The sequence below is a fragment of the Artibeus jamaicensis genome, unplaced genomic scaffold (assembly GCF_021234435.1).
Source record: "Artibeus jamaicensis isolate MK-2021 breed Jamaican fruit bat unplaced genomic scaffold, CSHL_Jam_final contig_525, whole genome shotgun sequence".
Lineage (NCBI taxonomy): Eukaryota > Metazoa > Chordata > Mammalia > Chiroptera > Phyllostomidae > Artibeus > Artibeus jamaicensis.
Window position 1 is genome coordinate 255,524 of NW_026521874.1, and position 14,643 is coordinate 270,166.

The 14,643-nt window shown below is 52.2% G+C and overlaps 2 protein-coding genes across 3 annotated transcripts in view; one reads left to right on the forward strand and one right to left on the reverse strand.

Moving 5' to 3' along the window:
• Positions 1-1,199: 1,199 nt before the first annotated feature.
• PXMP2 (peroxisomal membrane protein 2) lies at positions 1,200-10,030 on the reverse strand. The gene is made up of 5 exons (XM_037161084.2): positions 9,868-10,030; positions 8,304-8,417; positions 6,715-6,877; positions 3,830-3,949; positions 1,200-1,575 (listed from the first exon to the last, which is right to left on the reverse strand). Exons 1-5 carry the CDS (start codon positions 9,987-9,989, stop codon positions 1,507-1,509), a joined length of 588 nt encoding a protein of 195 aa, XP_037016979.1. The 5' UTR covers positions 9,990-10,030; the 3' UTR covers positions 1,200-1,506.
• Positions 10,031-10,271: 241 nt separating this feature from the next.
• POLE (DNA polymerase epsilon, catalytic subunit) overlaps positions 10,272-14,643 on the forward strand; it is a 40,008-nt gene continuing 35,636 nt past the window's right edge. For both annotated transcript variants that reach the window (XM_037161062.2, XM_053669691.1), the window contains exons 1-6: positions 10,272-10,353; positions 11,764-11,905; positions 12,244-12,324; positions 12,733-12,777; positions 12,935-13,027; positions 13,322-13,476. In XM_037161062.2, the coding sequence (XP_037016957.2) occupies positions 10,292-10,353; positions 11,764-11,905; positions 12,244-12,324; positions 12,733-12,777; positions 12,935-13,027; positions 13,322-13,476 (578 nt within the window). In that variant the 5' untranslated portion in view covers positions 10,272-10,291. The remainder of the gene's footprint in view (positions 10,354-11,763; positions 11,906-12,243; positions 12,325-12,732; positions 12,778-12,934; positions 13,028-13,321; positions 13,477-14,643) is intronic.

Here is a 14,643-nt window from a genome sequence, read left to right on the forward strand (position 1 = left end):
AACACTGATGCACAAAGATAACACATCTGAGGAAATCCTGACTGAGAAAGACAAAGACCTAAACAAGGAAAAACAAGCTCTGATTAAATAGAAACAGCACATGGGACAGAAGTAAATTTCAAGCTTCCCAAGGGATTTTTTGAAAGATTTTACTTACTTTTAGAGAGAGGGGGAGAAAGAGGAAGAGAAACATTGATGGGTGGTTGCCTTGTGCGCACCCGGCCCACAACCCAGGCACACGCCCTGACTGGGAGTCCAAGTGGCGAACCCTTTGGTTTGTAAGCTGCAGCTCAAACCACTGAGCCACAGCAGCCCAGGCAGGTTGCCAAGGGATGTTGTATCCATGATACCAGGGTGGGGTCCGGTCAAGAAAGAAGGTTCTGAGTGATAACAGGGTGGGAGGGTTATTGTCACCAAGCAACAGGAAATCGGCTGCAGGTCAGCCGATTCTCACACAGCCTCTCAGAACCTCCAGGAAAGTCTTGGTTTAGAAGGGCCTTTTCCTCTGGTGCCTGGTAGCTAAGCAGTAGTGTGGCAGATCCTGGCCGGCAGGGTCCATGTGTGTTGTGGCTGCTCGTGAACAAATACGGACTACAGAAGTCCTATGGAGAAAAAGGGGCGGCATGGCCACTCTCTGAGAGAGGATGAGAGGGCCAGAGAGCTCAGTCCCTGCCTGGACAGGCTTTCATTGCTTCTCTGGGTACATGGCATGGGGGGTGGTCCTCATTTACCATGCACAGGTTCACTGCAGGGGACTACCTTTTACAGATAACAAAGGAAAGAATGCTGCTAATTACTTCACAGAGAAGGATGCTGCAGACCAAGGAGAAAAGTGGTTGAACCAGTCACACTCCTTACTTGGGAGGTTTAGCTCAGATTCTAGGAAGCTGCAGTAAGCACTTGGTGCCTCAATTCAGGGTGAGGGAGTTTTAGCAAAAGAAAGTCTCATAGCAGCCTAGGTACAATGCAGGCCTGACTCCCCATGGGAAAACCTGTCCCTGGGGGTGGTCCTGTGTGCTGACTTGCACCCCACTGGTTTTCCACATGAGGGCTGAGCTACATTTCCACACCATGTGAATCGGTTCCCTACACAGTAGTATTGTATATTTTACCATGATTTCTCTCGAAAGTAAAAAAGACATGAGGGCAGCCCTCAGACCATGCATTTGTTCCAAAGCCACAACAATCACTGTGAGAAATTAAAATCGCCACAGAAAAAGCTACACTAGAATTTATTATGATCTAATTTAGTCCAAGATGGCTCGTGAAATCATCATGACTGTGTTTTAAGTTTCTAGGCAGCACCACCTGAATTCAGCTACTGCCTTTTTAAAGCACAAGATTCTAACATTAAGAGATGCTGATTCTCCATCACTTTAAGGCACGTTGAATCACAGGATCTGGCGTCAGGCATGTTGTGACCAGGCTGTTTCTGCACTCACCCCGGGCAGGCGAGCGCTGCCCACACTCAGCTCAGCAGTGCACGGACACCCTCTCCGGCCGTCCTCACTTCCCCAGGGAGGCCAGGTAGGCATACCAGAACACCGCCACCAGGTTGGCGAAAAGTACCCGGAACTGCCAGAGAGAACACAGGCCCGAGTAAGTGCAAGGCCCTGACGACACTTACTAGACACCAGTCCCCTGGAGTGGAGCCCACTCGCTGGTGGGTCCAGCCACTTGCTGCTGTGTCTGCTGGCTTCTCCTCTGTGCCGAGCACTGTGCGGAGGGAGAGGAAGAGGACACAGAGCTCCTGCCTCATGAGGCTCACAAGCCAGCAAGGAAATCTCACTGTACCTGTCCCTTACCCTCACGAGCACTTCAGCTTCAGGTCCTGGCTCAGCCTCTGTCACCTCAAGACTGTCCCCTCTGATCCCCTGCATGCCCTGCTCTTCACCCTGAGCTGTCACAGTCCCACTGCCTGCCACAGTGGTCTTCTGGGCAGACCCCCACCTGAAATCACCTCTAGTCAGGGAGTCTGCCTGGCACATGAGCTCCGTGGAAGCAGCAGTCTGCTCTCTCTTTAATCGCTGTTCCCCAGGTACAGCAGTGGGCCATAGAGCAGGTGCTCAATAAACATTTGTTGAACAACCCACTGCCCCTTAAACATCCATCTGCATCCACCTAGAATGGAAACCCCAGCCACACAGCTTTCTGTCCCTACTACTTGCAAAGATTTGACTTTCTAGCCTGTCCTTTGGTGACCGTAGATCCTTCCATGAGCCCGGCCACCCTGTCTTCCACGTCCGTACCTTCTCCGTACACCTCACACCCCATGGCCAAGGCCTCGTTTCATTACCTCCTATCCCCTGGTTGCACCCTCGGAAAGACCTTGACTCCCACTACCTCTCTCCTCCCCAAGCCCCAAGGCCTGTGCACGTGGTGGTCCTCACCCTCCCGGGCTCCCGCGGCCAACGCACTCCCTCCCATTCTCAGGTTTATGCCTTTACCCTCCCATTCTGGCCCCAACCCGCCCTCTGCCCTCCCAGAAGAAAAAAGGCGTGGAGAGAGGTCCCCAGCAACTGTCACCCCCTCTCATCTCTGGTCATAAAGTGCCTCTGTGCGGATACCCGGTCCCTCCCTTCCCATTAGGGGCAGCCTGTGCACATCTCTGTAAGACACTAGCTTCTAGCTTCACAGCCTCCTCCCCACCCTCTCCCACCTATCACAGCCACTGTTTCACCCCCCCCTCCTCAATTCACAGCAGTCTGGCTTCAGCCCCCCCGGGGGGGGGGGGCCCTAAAGTTGCTCCTGGGAAGGTCACCTGTAAGGGTCATTGTTGAAGCCCAGGGAAGTGAACCACCTTTCATTCCAGTGTAGCATCTGCTGTGGTTGTCTCTCCTGCAGCCTCCCCTGGGGTTTCTGCTACTGAATTCCTGGGGGTGGGCGTGGCCGAGCCTGTTCCTCCCACCGCCTCCCATCCTTTCAGTGTAGCTCTTTCCCAAGAGGGATCTGCCCTACTCTCCTCTCTAAAGCGGATGGAAACTGGGCTTCCCCAGGCACTTCAAGTAGGCTAAGCAAACGGCTGCAGAAGAGCGGCAGCACACTGGCCCGAGGCTGCTGTCCTGGGAACTGGGATTTCAGGAGGGGCCCCACCTTTGCCCAGCTAATAAGAATGGCCCCCAGTGCCTACTCTGCTTGCAAAAGCAGGGTGGCTTATGCTGACCGCCTGCCTCCTCTGGAGCCTGGCCTCGTGGTCTGCAGAGCTTCCCGCCTGACCGGCCCCCAATAAAAACCCCAGATGCTGAGTCTCTGATGGGCATTCCTGAGCAGAACCATGGCCTCGGTGTTGGTACATTTTGTCGGTAAGCGAGAGCTCGCCAGGTGTGACCAGCTAGATGGGCGGGGCGCGCGCGCGCGTAGAAAGTCTGCAGTGGATTCCTAGGACCACGGTCGGTTGCTGTGCGGCTGTAATCAACCTGGCTGGGCCGTCCTAGCAGATGCTCACCCCCAGTGTGGCCTTGGGAGCCACTGACCACCGGCTGCACTTGGCAAGCACCCGCGGTGGGGAGGTGGGGCCACACCGGCAGGCGTTCGAGTTTGTGCGGTACCGCGCCCACCAGGGGTGATTCTGACGTCACTGCGGTGAGGCCCCGCCTCAGGGAAACTCGAGCGCTGCCCGGACCCGGGCTTTCAATAAACGTTTGCGTGATGAGTGCACGCAGGTGGGCACCCGCCACGGGCTTTGCCCCCAAATCCGGATCTTAAGGGTTCCGGGTAGAGTCAGGAACCTGAGTGACGCCGAGAGAAAACACAGGTGGTTGCGAGGGGCAACAAAAAGGCTGAAGGAGAGCGAATGCCCGCGGCCGCGCGCGCGTACGGGCACCCTCACCTGCAACGGGACGTAGTTGATGTTGATGAACTGCACCGGGGTCCAGATGCGCCAGTTGGTCTGCAGCGCCGGCCAGAAGGCGCTCCTCACCTTGGCGGCGCCCGCGGCCGGGTCTCCGCCCTGGGAAGGAGGGAAACGCAGGCGGTGAGCAAGCCCCACTGCCCTCGGGCTAAGGCCGGGGCACCAGGGTCTGGGGGGCCTCACACCCTAACACGGAGGGCTTTTTAAAGTGTAGACTTTGCTCCATTTAGCGGCAGACAGCACACGTGCGTGTCAGGAGCGAGGCAACTGGACGCCCACCCTCCCAGGAGGGACGTCAGTCCACGCCCCGATGGCTGTCCCGTGGCGCTGGGCGCCCAGCACCTGCTCCTCAGGGCTCCGCGGTCTGTTCTTTAGAAAATAATCTCCAAAGTCGACACATTCCCTACCAAAACTTGTCAGTTTTTTTTAATGTACCCCAATAAGTTGATCCTAAATATCTTCTGGAAGGATAGGTGCATAATAGCCACTTTGAGAAGGCCTAGGTTACCACAGATTTAAAATGGCATAAAATATGGTGATGAGTCATCTAGCAACAGCCAAAAAGAAAAAAAGACAGTGGAAAGGAATAGAGTCCATCAAAAGAACAGAGTAATGCCCTAAACACACAGGAATGTGATGTTTCAAAACACCAGGAATTGTTAAATAACTAGTAATGAGACAATTTGCTATTTAAGTGGAAAACACCAAGACAGAAGCATTTATCCCACAGTACATAAAAATAAAACCATTAGAATAGTCAAGTACAGCATATTTCCTTTTTCTTTATCAAAATGTACAAAGTCATAAGAGTAGAATATTTCCCATATCTTCCTCTAAGGAAGCCCACAAAGGAAACAATGACAGATCTGAACACCTGGATTTTTAAAACTCCTATATGGGGCCATGGCTGGTGTGGCTCAGTGGATTGAGCGCTGACCTGTGAAACAAAGGATTGCAGGTTCGATTCCCAGTCAGGGCACATGTCTGGGTTGCAGGCCGGGTCCCCAGTGGGGGGCGCACAGAGGCAACCGCACACGGATGTTTCTCTTTCTCCTTCCCTTCCCCTCTCTCTAAAAATAAATAAAATCTTTTTTTAAAAAGTGGTGGAGTGGACATGAGTTTTAAAATATATATAAAACTCTATGGGGAAAGAAAGACACTATAAAAAACTTCACTTGTAACTCAAAAATGTTAACTGTATTAAGTTGAAAGGCAGACACCTAAAAAATGGGGGAAATGTCTGCAGCTCGTATTTGGCACAGGATCGATGTCCTTAACACACACAAACATACAAAGCAGTAGGAGAAAGCAAGCACGCTGACAGAAAACAAGCGAGGCTCACGGAACACAGATGAGCGTAAGGAAGGCCTTCTACTTCATAAGCAGGTGTAAGGTAAACTATTTTTCACCCATCAGATTGCAAGTTATTTACAAGGAAACTACAATCACAGCTGCCAGGAGTGTTCCCCTCGCAGAGGGAAAAGCTGTGAGGGTTAAGAGCATAGGAGTCACAGAGGCTGGGTCTGATTCTGACTCAGGACTCAAGTCACAGGGACCCAGGAGGCCAGCTGTGCACCCTGTGGGCCGCGGCCGCCCCAGCGGCAGGATGCGCCGGAGGCAGAGCCTGGGACCAGGCAGGTGCTCAGGGAGTGTCAGTGGGTGCTGTTCTGCATCACTGCAGGGAGGACGGAGGGTGGCCTTTTCAGACAGTTCCAGGAACTAACCAAACAGGAGGCCTCCTCATACAAGGGACAGGCATCAGGTAGGATGCTGTCCCATGGTGTCTGTGACCAGAACAGTGCCAGCTGCCGTGGCTGGAGTGTGAGAGTCATCTAGCGTGTCCCACCAAGTGTCATTTATGTGCAGGGCACTTTATGCACTTTGGTAACACCTGACACAGGCCCAGGATTTCTGCTTTCTCACGAAAATATCTTTCCCTGAGATTTAGAAGGAAATAAACAGAAAGAGCCGTGGAGCCCTCGCCTCCAACGTGGGCACCCGTTGCTGCCTCGGCTCAGACCTCCTAAGGACTTTTTACTCTCGGGGACTTACTAGCAATCACAGTGACATCTACACATCTTTCCACCTTTCCCCTGGGCCACTTGACACAACAAGGGGGATTCTCAGTAACAAAAACTTGAGATACTGTTCCAAAATACAATCTGCATGAGAAGACTTGCCGCTCTGTGCCTGGAACAAATTTCAAGGCAGAGCATGACACACCTTGGACAGAGAGCAGGAGGCGGGGGTGGAGGCGCCAGCGAAGTGGGCGGAGCCTGGCACAAGGCCGGGGAGCGCAGACCTCCCACGTGGGGCCCAGGACCGCACCTCTGTGCTGCTGAGTCAGCTTCTTCAGAGCGCTTAGGAGGCCCAGGCACTGAGGTGGCTCAGGCTTCTGCTACGCCCTTGGGGTCTGAAACTCCTGGGCCATGGTCTCTTTGGCAGTCCGGCAAAGCACATGGACCCAGTTTTCAGAATCATGTTTGGCAGTGTATAAGATATCCAGGGCTACAGAGGAAACGATTACACTGAATATAGCTACCAAAGTACTCGGAAAAGTTTCCTTATCAACTAGTAATACGTGCTCTATTAACACTCTCAGAGACAAGACCTAACAGCAGGTTCGAGGACGGAGGAGCATAAGTGACATTCAGGGACATCTGACGGGTCTGTGATTTCCACTGCGGACCCACGGGCCCTGCGCACACGGCTGTGCTCTGTTTCCCAACGTTCACAAAGGAAAACGGGGATCTTCATTCGAGTGTCGTGACAAGTTCGCAGACCCGCAGGCTTCCACCCCGACACCAGGTTAAGAGCCCCTTCGCCTAGGGAGGAACTGTGGTAGCGGGGCAATGGAGACCAACCTCCAGGAAGTTCATGATGAGGAAGAACGACAACAGGAAGGCCGGTGCAAAGATAAGGCGGTCCAGGAGGAGCCTCTTGACCCCTGCCCAGGGGACCTCGGGAGGGATCCAGTGCTCCATGAAGAGGTAGAGGAAGTGACTCAGTGGCCCTGTGAAGAAGAACCTGAGGCCCGCAGCGGGTGAGCTGGAGCGCCTTCTGGGGCCTGGGCTCACCCCCAAACACCAGGTCCCAACCCTGCCTGCCCTGACCACACAGAGCTGCAGTCCCTCTACAAAGTGTGCTGGTTTTGACTGGACTTCAAGCATTCTTTTTTTGCCTCTGATGGATCAGACTCCTTCCTGCCTTGGATCTGCACCATCTTCCCATGTCCATCTCCTCAGCACCGTCTGCTGGGAGAGTCCTTTCCTGCTTGTTCTCCATAACGAGCCCACTGCTGTCTCCACCACCCTCTATCCCAGGCCCCACTTCGTTTTCTTCATAGCGTGTGTCACTGCCTGTCATGATCTGATTTGTTTAACTACAGAGTGCCCTCTCTTCACCCCCAGAAGGTAAAACCGTCACACTGTCACAGGACAGGATCTGTCTGCTTGTTCACTGCTGTGTCTGCAGGGCCTGGCTCAGCAGGTGCTCGGTGATAAAGAAAAGGAGACGCCCCCCAGGTAATTAGCCAGGAGAACCCTGGGGCTGTACACCAGCTTGTCTGCACTGCTGCCCTTCACTGCAAAGTACACGGAGACCTGGACCCAGACACACACCTCGCACCATAAAATTCAGCAATAAAAAGATGGGCCGGCACCCAGGCGTCTTCCAACTTCTGACACTGAAATTCTTCAAACAACTGGTTCCCAGTGGTCCTTCCCACCCTACCAGAGGACAGCAGCCTCTTGATGGAAAACTGGTGGGTAAGACCCCTGAAGGGATTCTGACACACTCCCCCTCTCTGGGGGCTGGGAAATTACAGTTTTAAATACATTTTGGAAAAAGCTGTGAATAAAGTTAATGGTACTTACAGGTGAGATCTGCCGTGTTCAGGATGGTATGGCCATAGACTAAAGTTAACAGTACTTACAAGAATGATATTTGTGAATTTTGAATTGGAGAAGAAAATCACTTATTGCAAAAGACTTCAAAATAATCCATCTATACAGATACTACTATTGGCCAGAGAACTCAAGGTGAATTTAGTTGGTAAGGCTCCTGAATCTCTGGGCTTTTGCAGCTCAATAAATGGTTCAGGAACTGGGCGTTTTTCAGATGTATTTTTCTGGATGTTCATGCTATGAAAATAGCTAACTGGCCATGTCTGAGTCTGTCTTCATTTTCGGTGTTGAAGTCTGACTTAGATTCAGGTGTGTTATCTGCTCTTAGTTCCCTCAGCCCAATGAAGAGACCACTGCCACCCATGAAATTCAAAATAACCATATAAAACTAGAAAATAAGTGAACATCCGCTGCTCTGATTTTCCCCATGATTACTTCAATGCTTTTAAACATTATTTTTCCAAATTAGATTACTCCAGAAACTTGATACCTTAGCTTTACTGCGCTCAGTCTGCCACTGGGCAAGCCAGCCCCGTTATGAAACTCACCCGTAAATGGCATATGTGAGAGGCCCATTGCCGTCTAGCTTTTGAGAGCGGTTTTCTTTTTTCCTCTTCTTAATCATCTGGGCCAGGACATTCCCAAGTGCTGATAAGATGCCACTGTGGACAGACAGGTGGTAAGAAAACAGGAGCAGCAGCTCGCAGGCTCTGTTCCCGCATGGAGTCAGCAGGGCTGTTCTGAGGTCCTGCTGGAGATGCATGGACAAATCGTCATAAGGCAGCAGTGCAAGGACCCTGGGTCAAAGGAGACTGCAGGACACACACACACACACACACACACACACACGTGGGAGCACAACAGGATCTCCATTCCGTGGACAGTGTCAGTTCAGGGTCTGTATCTCGGTGGTGACATTACACTGTAATTCTGCAAAGGTCACCATGTGTGGGAGGAAAACTTATGATGAAAATTTTCAGTGTTTTGACCCTACTGGTGGATAAAACCTGCACGTCATACAAGAGCACTGAAAACACACACACACACACACACACACACACACATGGCAAGTGCAAGACATCTGAGTACCATCTGTGGTCTGTACCCACTTCAGTGTTCTGGTTGTGATACTGTATTTGTTTTACAAAATGTTACTGATGAAGGAAACTGGGCAAGTGTACAAGGGATCTCTCTGCATTACTTATAACTGCATGTGAATCTGCAATTATCACAGTAACAAATTTCAATGTAAAGGCAGAAACAGGCCCAGTCGCTCCAAGGCTTGGTCTATAGCTGCCCTTTGAGCAGTTCTCAGCTAAAATATCAAAGGTCTCAGTGTGGACAATAAAGACCTTGATCTGATTCCTGGATACTACTTCTCATCCTTCCCGTTGCTCGCTGTTCAACTTCCACTCCATCAGCTGGCCGCTCCCTCCAGACCTTTGCACACGCTGTACCCGCTGCCAAAGAGTATTTGCGTCCCTTCAGCTTCTGTTCAAATGTCGCCTCCTTGAATTAAGTTCCTTGTGTTATATATTTACCTGCTTTTTGTCTAGCTCTTCACTAGAATGCCAGCTCCATGGCAGTAGGCGCCTAAGCCACCTTTCTAAACAAACACTGAGGATGCTGGGCACACAGGAACCACGTTGTGCATGTTTATAAAATGCTGAACTAATAAAAGGGAACAAGTTTGTAAAATCACTTCGCTGGAAGTAATGAGAAGGGAGCTGTCTCATAAACAGGGTCGAGGTGCAGGTCAAAGGGCGGGGCTGCCTAGCGGCTCCGAGGCGCTTTGCCCACACAAATCTGATCCCCATGCCCTTAGAGCTCTCTGGCTGACGTAGACCCCCACCCCTGCCCCCGATCCGTCGCCGCGGGGACGCGTCTGCAGGAGTGCCCCAGCCCCCCCAGATTCTGGGCTCTCCCCTATCCTGTACTCGGGTGTTCAGCGGGAGCGCCTGCGAATGACAGTGCGGAGCCCCGGGTGGGCTCCAGGTCTCTAGAAGTCTGTTCTAGGCCGGCGGGAGCCTTCTGCACTCAATCCCCTAAGCGAGGCGGCTCCGAGCAGGTTCTCTGGCCGCGTCCGCCCGGCCCCGCCCGGCCCGCGCCCACCTGGTGGCCGCCTTAGTGAGCACCGGGTAGAGCCGCAGGAGGCGCAGGTACTGGGAGAGCGCCCGCCGAGGCAGCGACGCGAGCCCGGCCTCATAAGACAGCCTGGACGCCGCCGGAGCCATGATCTCTGGACACCCACCCCTCCCCAGGTCCGCCAGGAGCTAGCGCGGGGACAACCAAACATTTCCCGTCCCGCTACGTCCCGCAGGGCCGCCGGGGACAGAGCGGGACGTGCGCAGCGCGCGCCTCCGCACACTTTTCCCCGGGTCCCTAACGAGCCATCTCCCCCTCGGGCGCTGGCGGCGATTGGAGCTCGGGGGATGGGGCGGGACGAGTCTCCTGATTGGGCGGCAGGGCACTTCTTGTCTCTCGCGAGAATTGGTGGGAGGGCGCCAAATTTCTCTGGGGCAGCAGTGGCTTTGCGATGGTGCTGAGGAACAGCGGACGGCGGTACGCGGAGCCGGGCGCGGACGGCGAGGCCAGCCGGTGAGAAGCGCCGCGGGCGAGCTCGGGCCCTTCCTCCCTGCGGGGCTCTGGGCTCACGCTGAGGAGGCGGCGGGTGCAGAGCTCTCGTCTGCCCTGGCCCCGCGGTTGTCCACTCCCCGCAGCTGGAGCTGCGGTGAAGACGGGGCGGGGCGCGCGGGTCCCCGAGCGGAACCAGCGCTGTCTCCTCGGGAGCCGCCCCAGCGACAGGGAGGTGCCGAGTCCTGGGCAGCCGCCGTCCCCTGCAGTCCCCTTACAGTCGGGCCAGGCCTGCGAGTCCCCGTTCCGCAGGCCCAGCGGGTGGGGGCGCGTCGGAGCGCAGGGGGCGGTCCCGGAGCCGGCTGCGCCGCGCCGCGGGTTGGGCGCCCTCCTGGTCCAGAGAACCCGGTGTCACGGTTCTTGCTTTTTAAAAAATCGCTGTACTGGGCCGCTAGCTTTGCAGCTCTCTTTCTTTTGGAAAAACGTACGAAAGCCTTTCCGAATCTGCTGACCTGACGGAGTCTGCACCGGGCAGAGGCAGGCGGCGCGGCGGAGGTCGGGGGCGGAGACCCTCCCAGGCAGGGTCTCCGGGGACAGGCAGAAGTGCCGTAGCGGACCCTGTGAGGACCTCTGCACCAAGAAGCACACCGACAAGGGAGCAAACCCTTTAAAAGCAAAGTCAAAAAACAAACGACTCTTTATTTGGGGGTCACCGTAGATCCTCAGTGCGGAGATGCCTTACCCCTCTCCTCCGGGCTCCCGGGGGAGGGCGTCCTGCGTCCCCAGAGCACCAGCTCCTGTGCACGTGTGCGTTAGCTCTGCTCACAACCAGGGCCAAACGGCGGGGGGGGGGGGTCCACATCGTTCACCGTTCACCATCTCTACTCCATATAAGTGGATTCATAAAACGTGTGACTTGCAGGGGAGTTGGGTTTTTTCGCTCATCCTAATTCCCATGCGGTCTCTCTTAGTTGTTGCAAGTACCACTGAGTCTGTTCCGGTTTATTGGTGAGTAGTATTCCACGGATTGCACATGTCTGGGTCGTTTCCACTTTCTGGCCAAAGTGAATAAAGTTGCTGGTCACATAGAGGTTTTTGACAGTTTTGAGTTTGCCTGTCTCTAGGATGAATGGCCAGGAGTGCAGTGCTAGGCTTCCTGCACTTTTGATATCCCAGAAGGTAGTAGTGTCCAGCCGTGGTCATTGTTATTAGTGTTTTGCTCACAGAGATGAACAGCTGTTGAACGTCCTGCCTGCCCCACTCATGTTTTTCCCGTGACTCGTTATTTCAATGAGTTGTTTTGCTTGCCGTGAGGTTTTTTTCAGGGATGCGTCTATCGTGTCACAGCTGAAACTCCCTCCCCTGACGATCTGAGGGTTGTGGGGTGGAGAGCATCGTGGGAAGTGAGGACTGAATTTCCCTTCTTTTACTCAGGGATGATGGCCCCACTTCCTCTGTCTCCGCACTCAAGCGCCTGGAGCGCAGTCAGTGGACGGATAAGATGGATTCGAGGTTCGGATTTGAGAGGCTCAAGGAACCAGGGGAGAAGACTGGCTGGCTCATCAACATGCACCCCGTAAGCTCCTGGGCTTTTCCTCCCCCTGCTCCTCCACACCCCGCTGTGGTGGCACAGGTGGAGATGGGCTTGTTTGTAGTTATACTTTTTAACAGGTTGGGCCATAGAAGACATTGAGAAGACTGGGGGGGGGGGGCAGTATCTCTATTATGTATAAGAATATAGCTTTTAAGAATGAAGACAAACTGTGAGAAATTCCTGCCTGGAAGCTGTTATAGGGGTTTTGTGAATGGGGCTGATGGTGTTGATGCAGGGGTGGGGAAAGGTTTGTTTTCAAAGCAGAGGAAGGCACCTTGTAGAGGGTAACCTAATGCCCACATTGACTAACTCCCTTGTAGACTGAGGTTTTAGACGAAGATAAACGCCTAATCAGTGCAGTGGATTACTACTTTATTCAAGATGACGGAAGTAGATTTAAGGTAAGTCCCTGAACCCCAAGAGGTAAAACTCACTCAGTGATGAGGCTCAGCTGAGCCCAGAATGACAAGTGATCATGTAGCTCTACAGCTATAGGAAGAGCTTGGGAAGCTTCCGGTGTATAGCTGTCAGGAGCCCATTGGGAACATGCTAGGAGCACATTAGTTACCACTTAGGGTGTGCTGACAGAACTGGCTGGGAAAGACTGACAGATGGGCAGTGTCCTGTCCCTTAAACCCTTGCCCTGTGGTGTGTGCAGACCCTGAATCAATCCCTGTTGCCTCATCTCTCAAGAGGTCAAGTTCAAAGGTGTCGGTGGGTTTGGGTTGCTCACAGATATAAGCAGCCTGTCTTCTCCATTCTCCCCTTTCCTTTCTCATTGTTCCTGAATGGGTTGGTGACTCTTACAGGTGGCGTTGCCCTACAAGCCATATTTCTACATTGCAACCAGAAAGGTAAGTCGGTGCTTCACAGAATCAGTTCAGATGAACTGTGCCTCCTTTTTCAGGGTGGGGAGTGCATCAGAACTGAAAATAAAGAGGCCTCTAGAGAAACAGCAGGGTGGGAATCATTTTACTGATGGAAGGTTCTTTCATTCTGATCCTGATTTAGGGTTGTGAGCGAGAAGTTTCAGCTTTTCTCTCCAAGAAGTTTCAGGGTAAAATTGCTAAAGTAGAGACTGTCCCCAAAGAGGATCTGGACTTGGTGAGTGTCACTCCTACCTTTCAGGGTTTGTGAAGCTGGGTCCACTCTGCCAGGAGTATCATGGCAAGAGGCCAGGCTCAGCCTCTGTGGGTCGGGGAGGTGGGGATGGGGCCTTGATGACGGATGTCCTCTTGAGAGAATTCGGGGGCATATTTGGTGCCACGTGCAACAGTAGACAAGGTGCTTTGCTGTTGCCAGCTGTTTGACAAACACACCTACCTTTGAATCACTCTGCCTTTATTTTCTTTTTCTAATAAAATTTTTTCTCTCTTGCATGGTCTCTTCACTCTGAAGCCAAATCACTTGGTGGGCTTGAAGCGAAATTACATTAAGCTGTCCTTCCACACTGTGGAGGACCTCGTCAGAGTGAGGAAGGAGATTGCACCTGCCGTGAGAAAGAACCGGGAGCAGGGCCACGCCAGTGAGGCCTACACAGCTATGCTCTCCAGGTAGGCTTCGCTCTCGCAGGCAGAGCAGCCAGTCAATCATCAGGACTTTCCCATTTTTTCTACATTGACAACACGGATAGGAGGTTGGAAAACTCAGCAATTAAGTGACCTTAATGATTGGCTCTATTCAATGTGGAAACACTTTGGAGCAATTAAATAGAATTTCTTATATGCTCCATTTGTGTGAAATAAATGGTGATTTCCATGTTGTATTTTATATTTTGGATGTCTCTCTTTTCTTACATGGGTTGGATTTGCAACTCTAAAATTGAGTTATAACTAAAGGCATTTTAGAGTTCTAATCCCATCTCCTTAACACATTCTGTTTTCATAATTTATGGCAAGTATTAAGCTGTCTACACATTTTATTAAGTGCCTAGATTTACATAACACATCTTCTCCAGAAAACCCTGGGCATTATGCAGAGAAATTCCATATTCTCTGCACCAAACACTGTTTGCAGACCTTTAGACAACAGTAATAGGGAGCAGGGGAAGAAGTTAAGGAGAGGAAGTCTTGGCACATTAACAGGAGAACGAACTGTACTCTCTGACAAGAGAAGATCAATTTGGGATACCAAACATTTCTGCGAATGCCCCGCACCCCTTCAGTGGCCCATAAATTACTTTTTAGAATATTGTAGGGCGTAACCAGAGACCAAGGCCCCAGAGGCCCGAGCCTTCTCTAAAAATCACTGTCTTTCTCCCCCTTAATAGTCCATTCCCATATTTTGAAGTTTAGTGGATTAATATTGGAGTGAATATACTACTGACAATGATTTTCTGCTTGAATATGGTCGGAGTAGAAATGGTAATAGAAACAGTTACCACTTACCTGTCACTTGACCTTTCTGAGAGCCTTGTAACTTACGTCACAACACTCCTGCTTTTTCTTGATGAAGAAACTGGCTCAGTGAGGGCAGGTCACACTTGTAGATGTGCCTCCCAACTGAGTTTCCTCTTTATTCTTTTTTTTTTTTTAATATTTTATTTATTTATCTTTAGAGGGGAAGGGAAGGAAAGAGGGAGAGAAACATCAATGTATGGTTGCCTTTCATGCGTCCCCTGCTGGGAATTGGTCTGCAAGGAACTGGTCTGCAACCCAGGCATGTGCCCTGACTGGGAATCGAACCGCGATTGTCTGGTTCGCAGGCCCGTGCTCAATCCA

What these genes read in the sequence shown, in the direction of transcription:
- PXMP2 (XM_037161084.2), bottom strand. Translation starts at nt 9,989, where the DNA reads ATGGCTCCGGCGGCGTCCAGGCTGTCTTATGAGGCCGGGCTCGCGTCG. An exon ending in TCATCATGAACTTCCTGGAG is followed by an intron (nt 3,950 to 6,714) that starts GTTGGTCTCCAT and finishes CCTCCTTCCCAG; the next exon opens with GGCGGAGACCCGGCCGCGGG. An exon ending in TCAACTACGTCCCGTTGCAG is followed by an intron (nt 1,576 to 3,829) that starts GTGAGGGTGCCC and finishes TCTCTCTGGCAG; the next exon opens with TTCCGGGTACTTTTCGCCAA.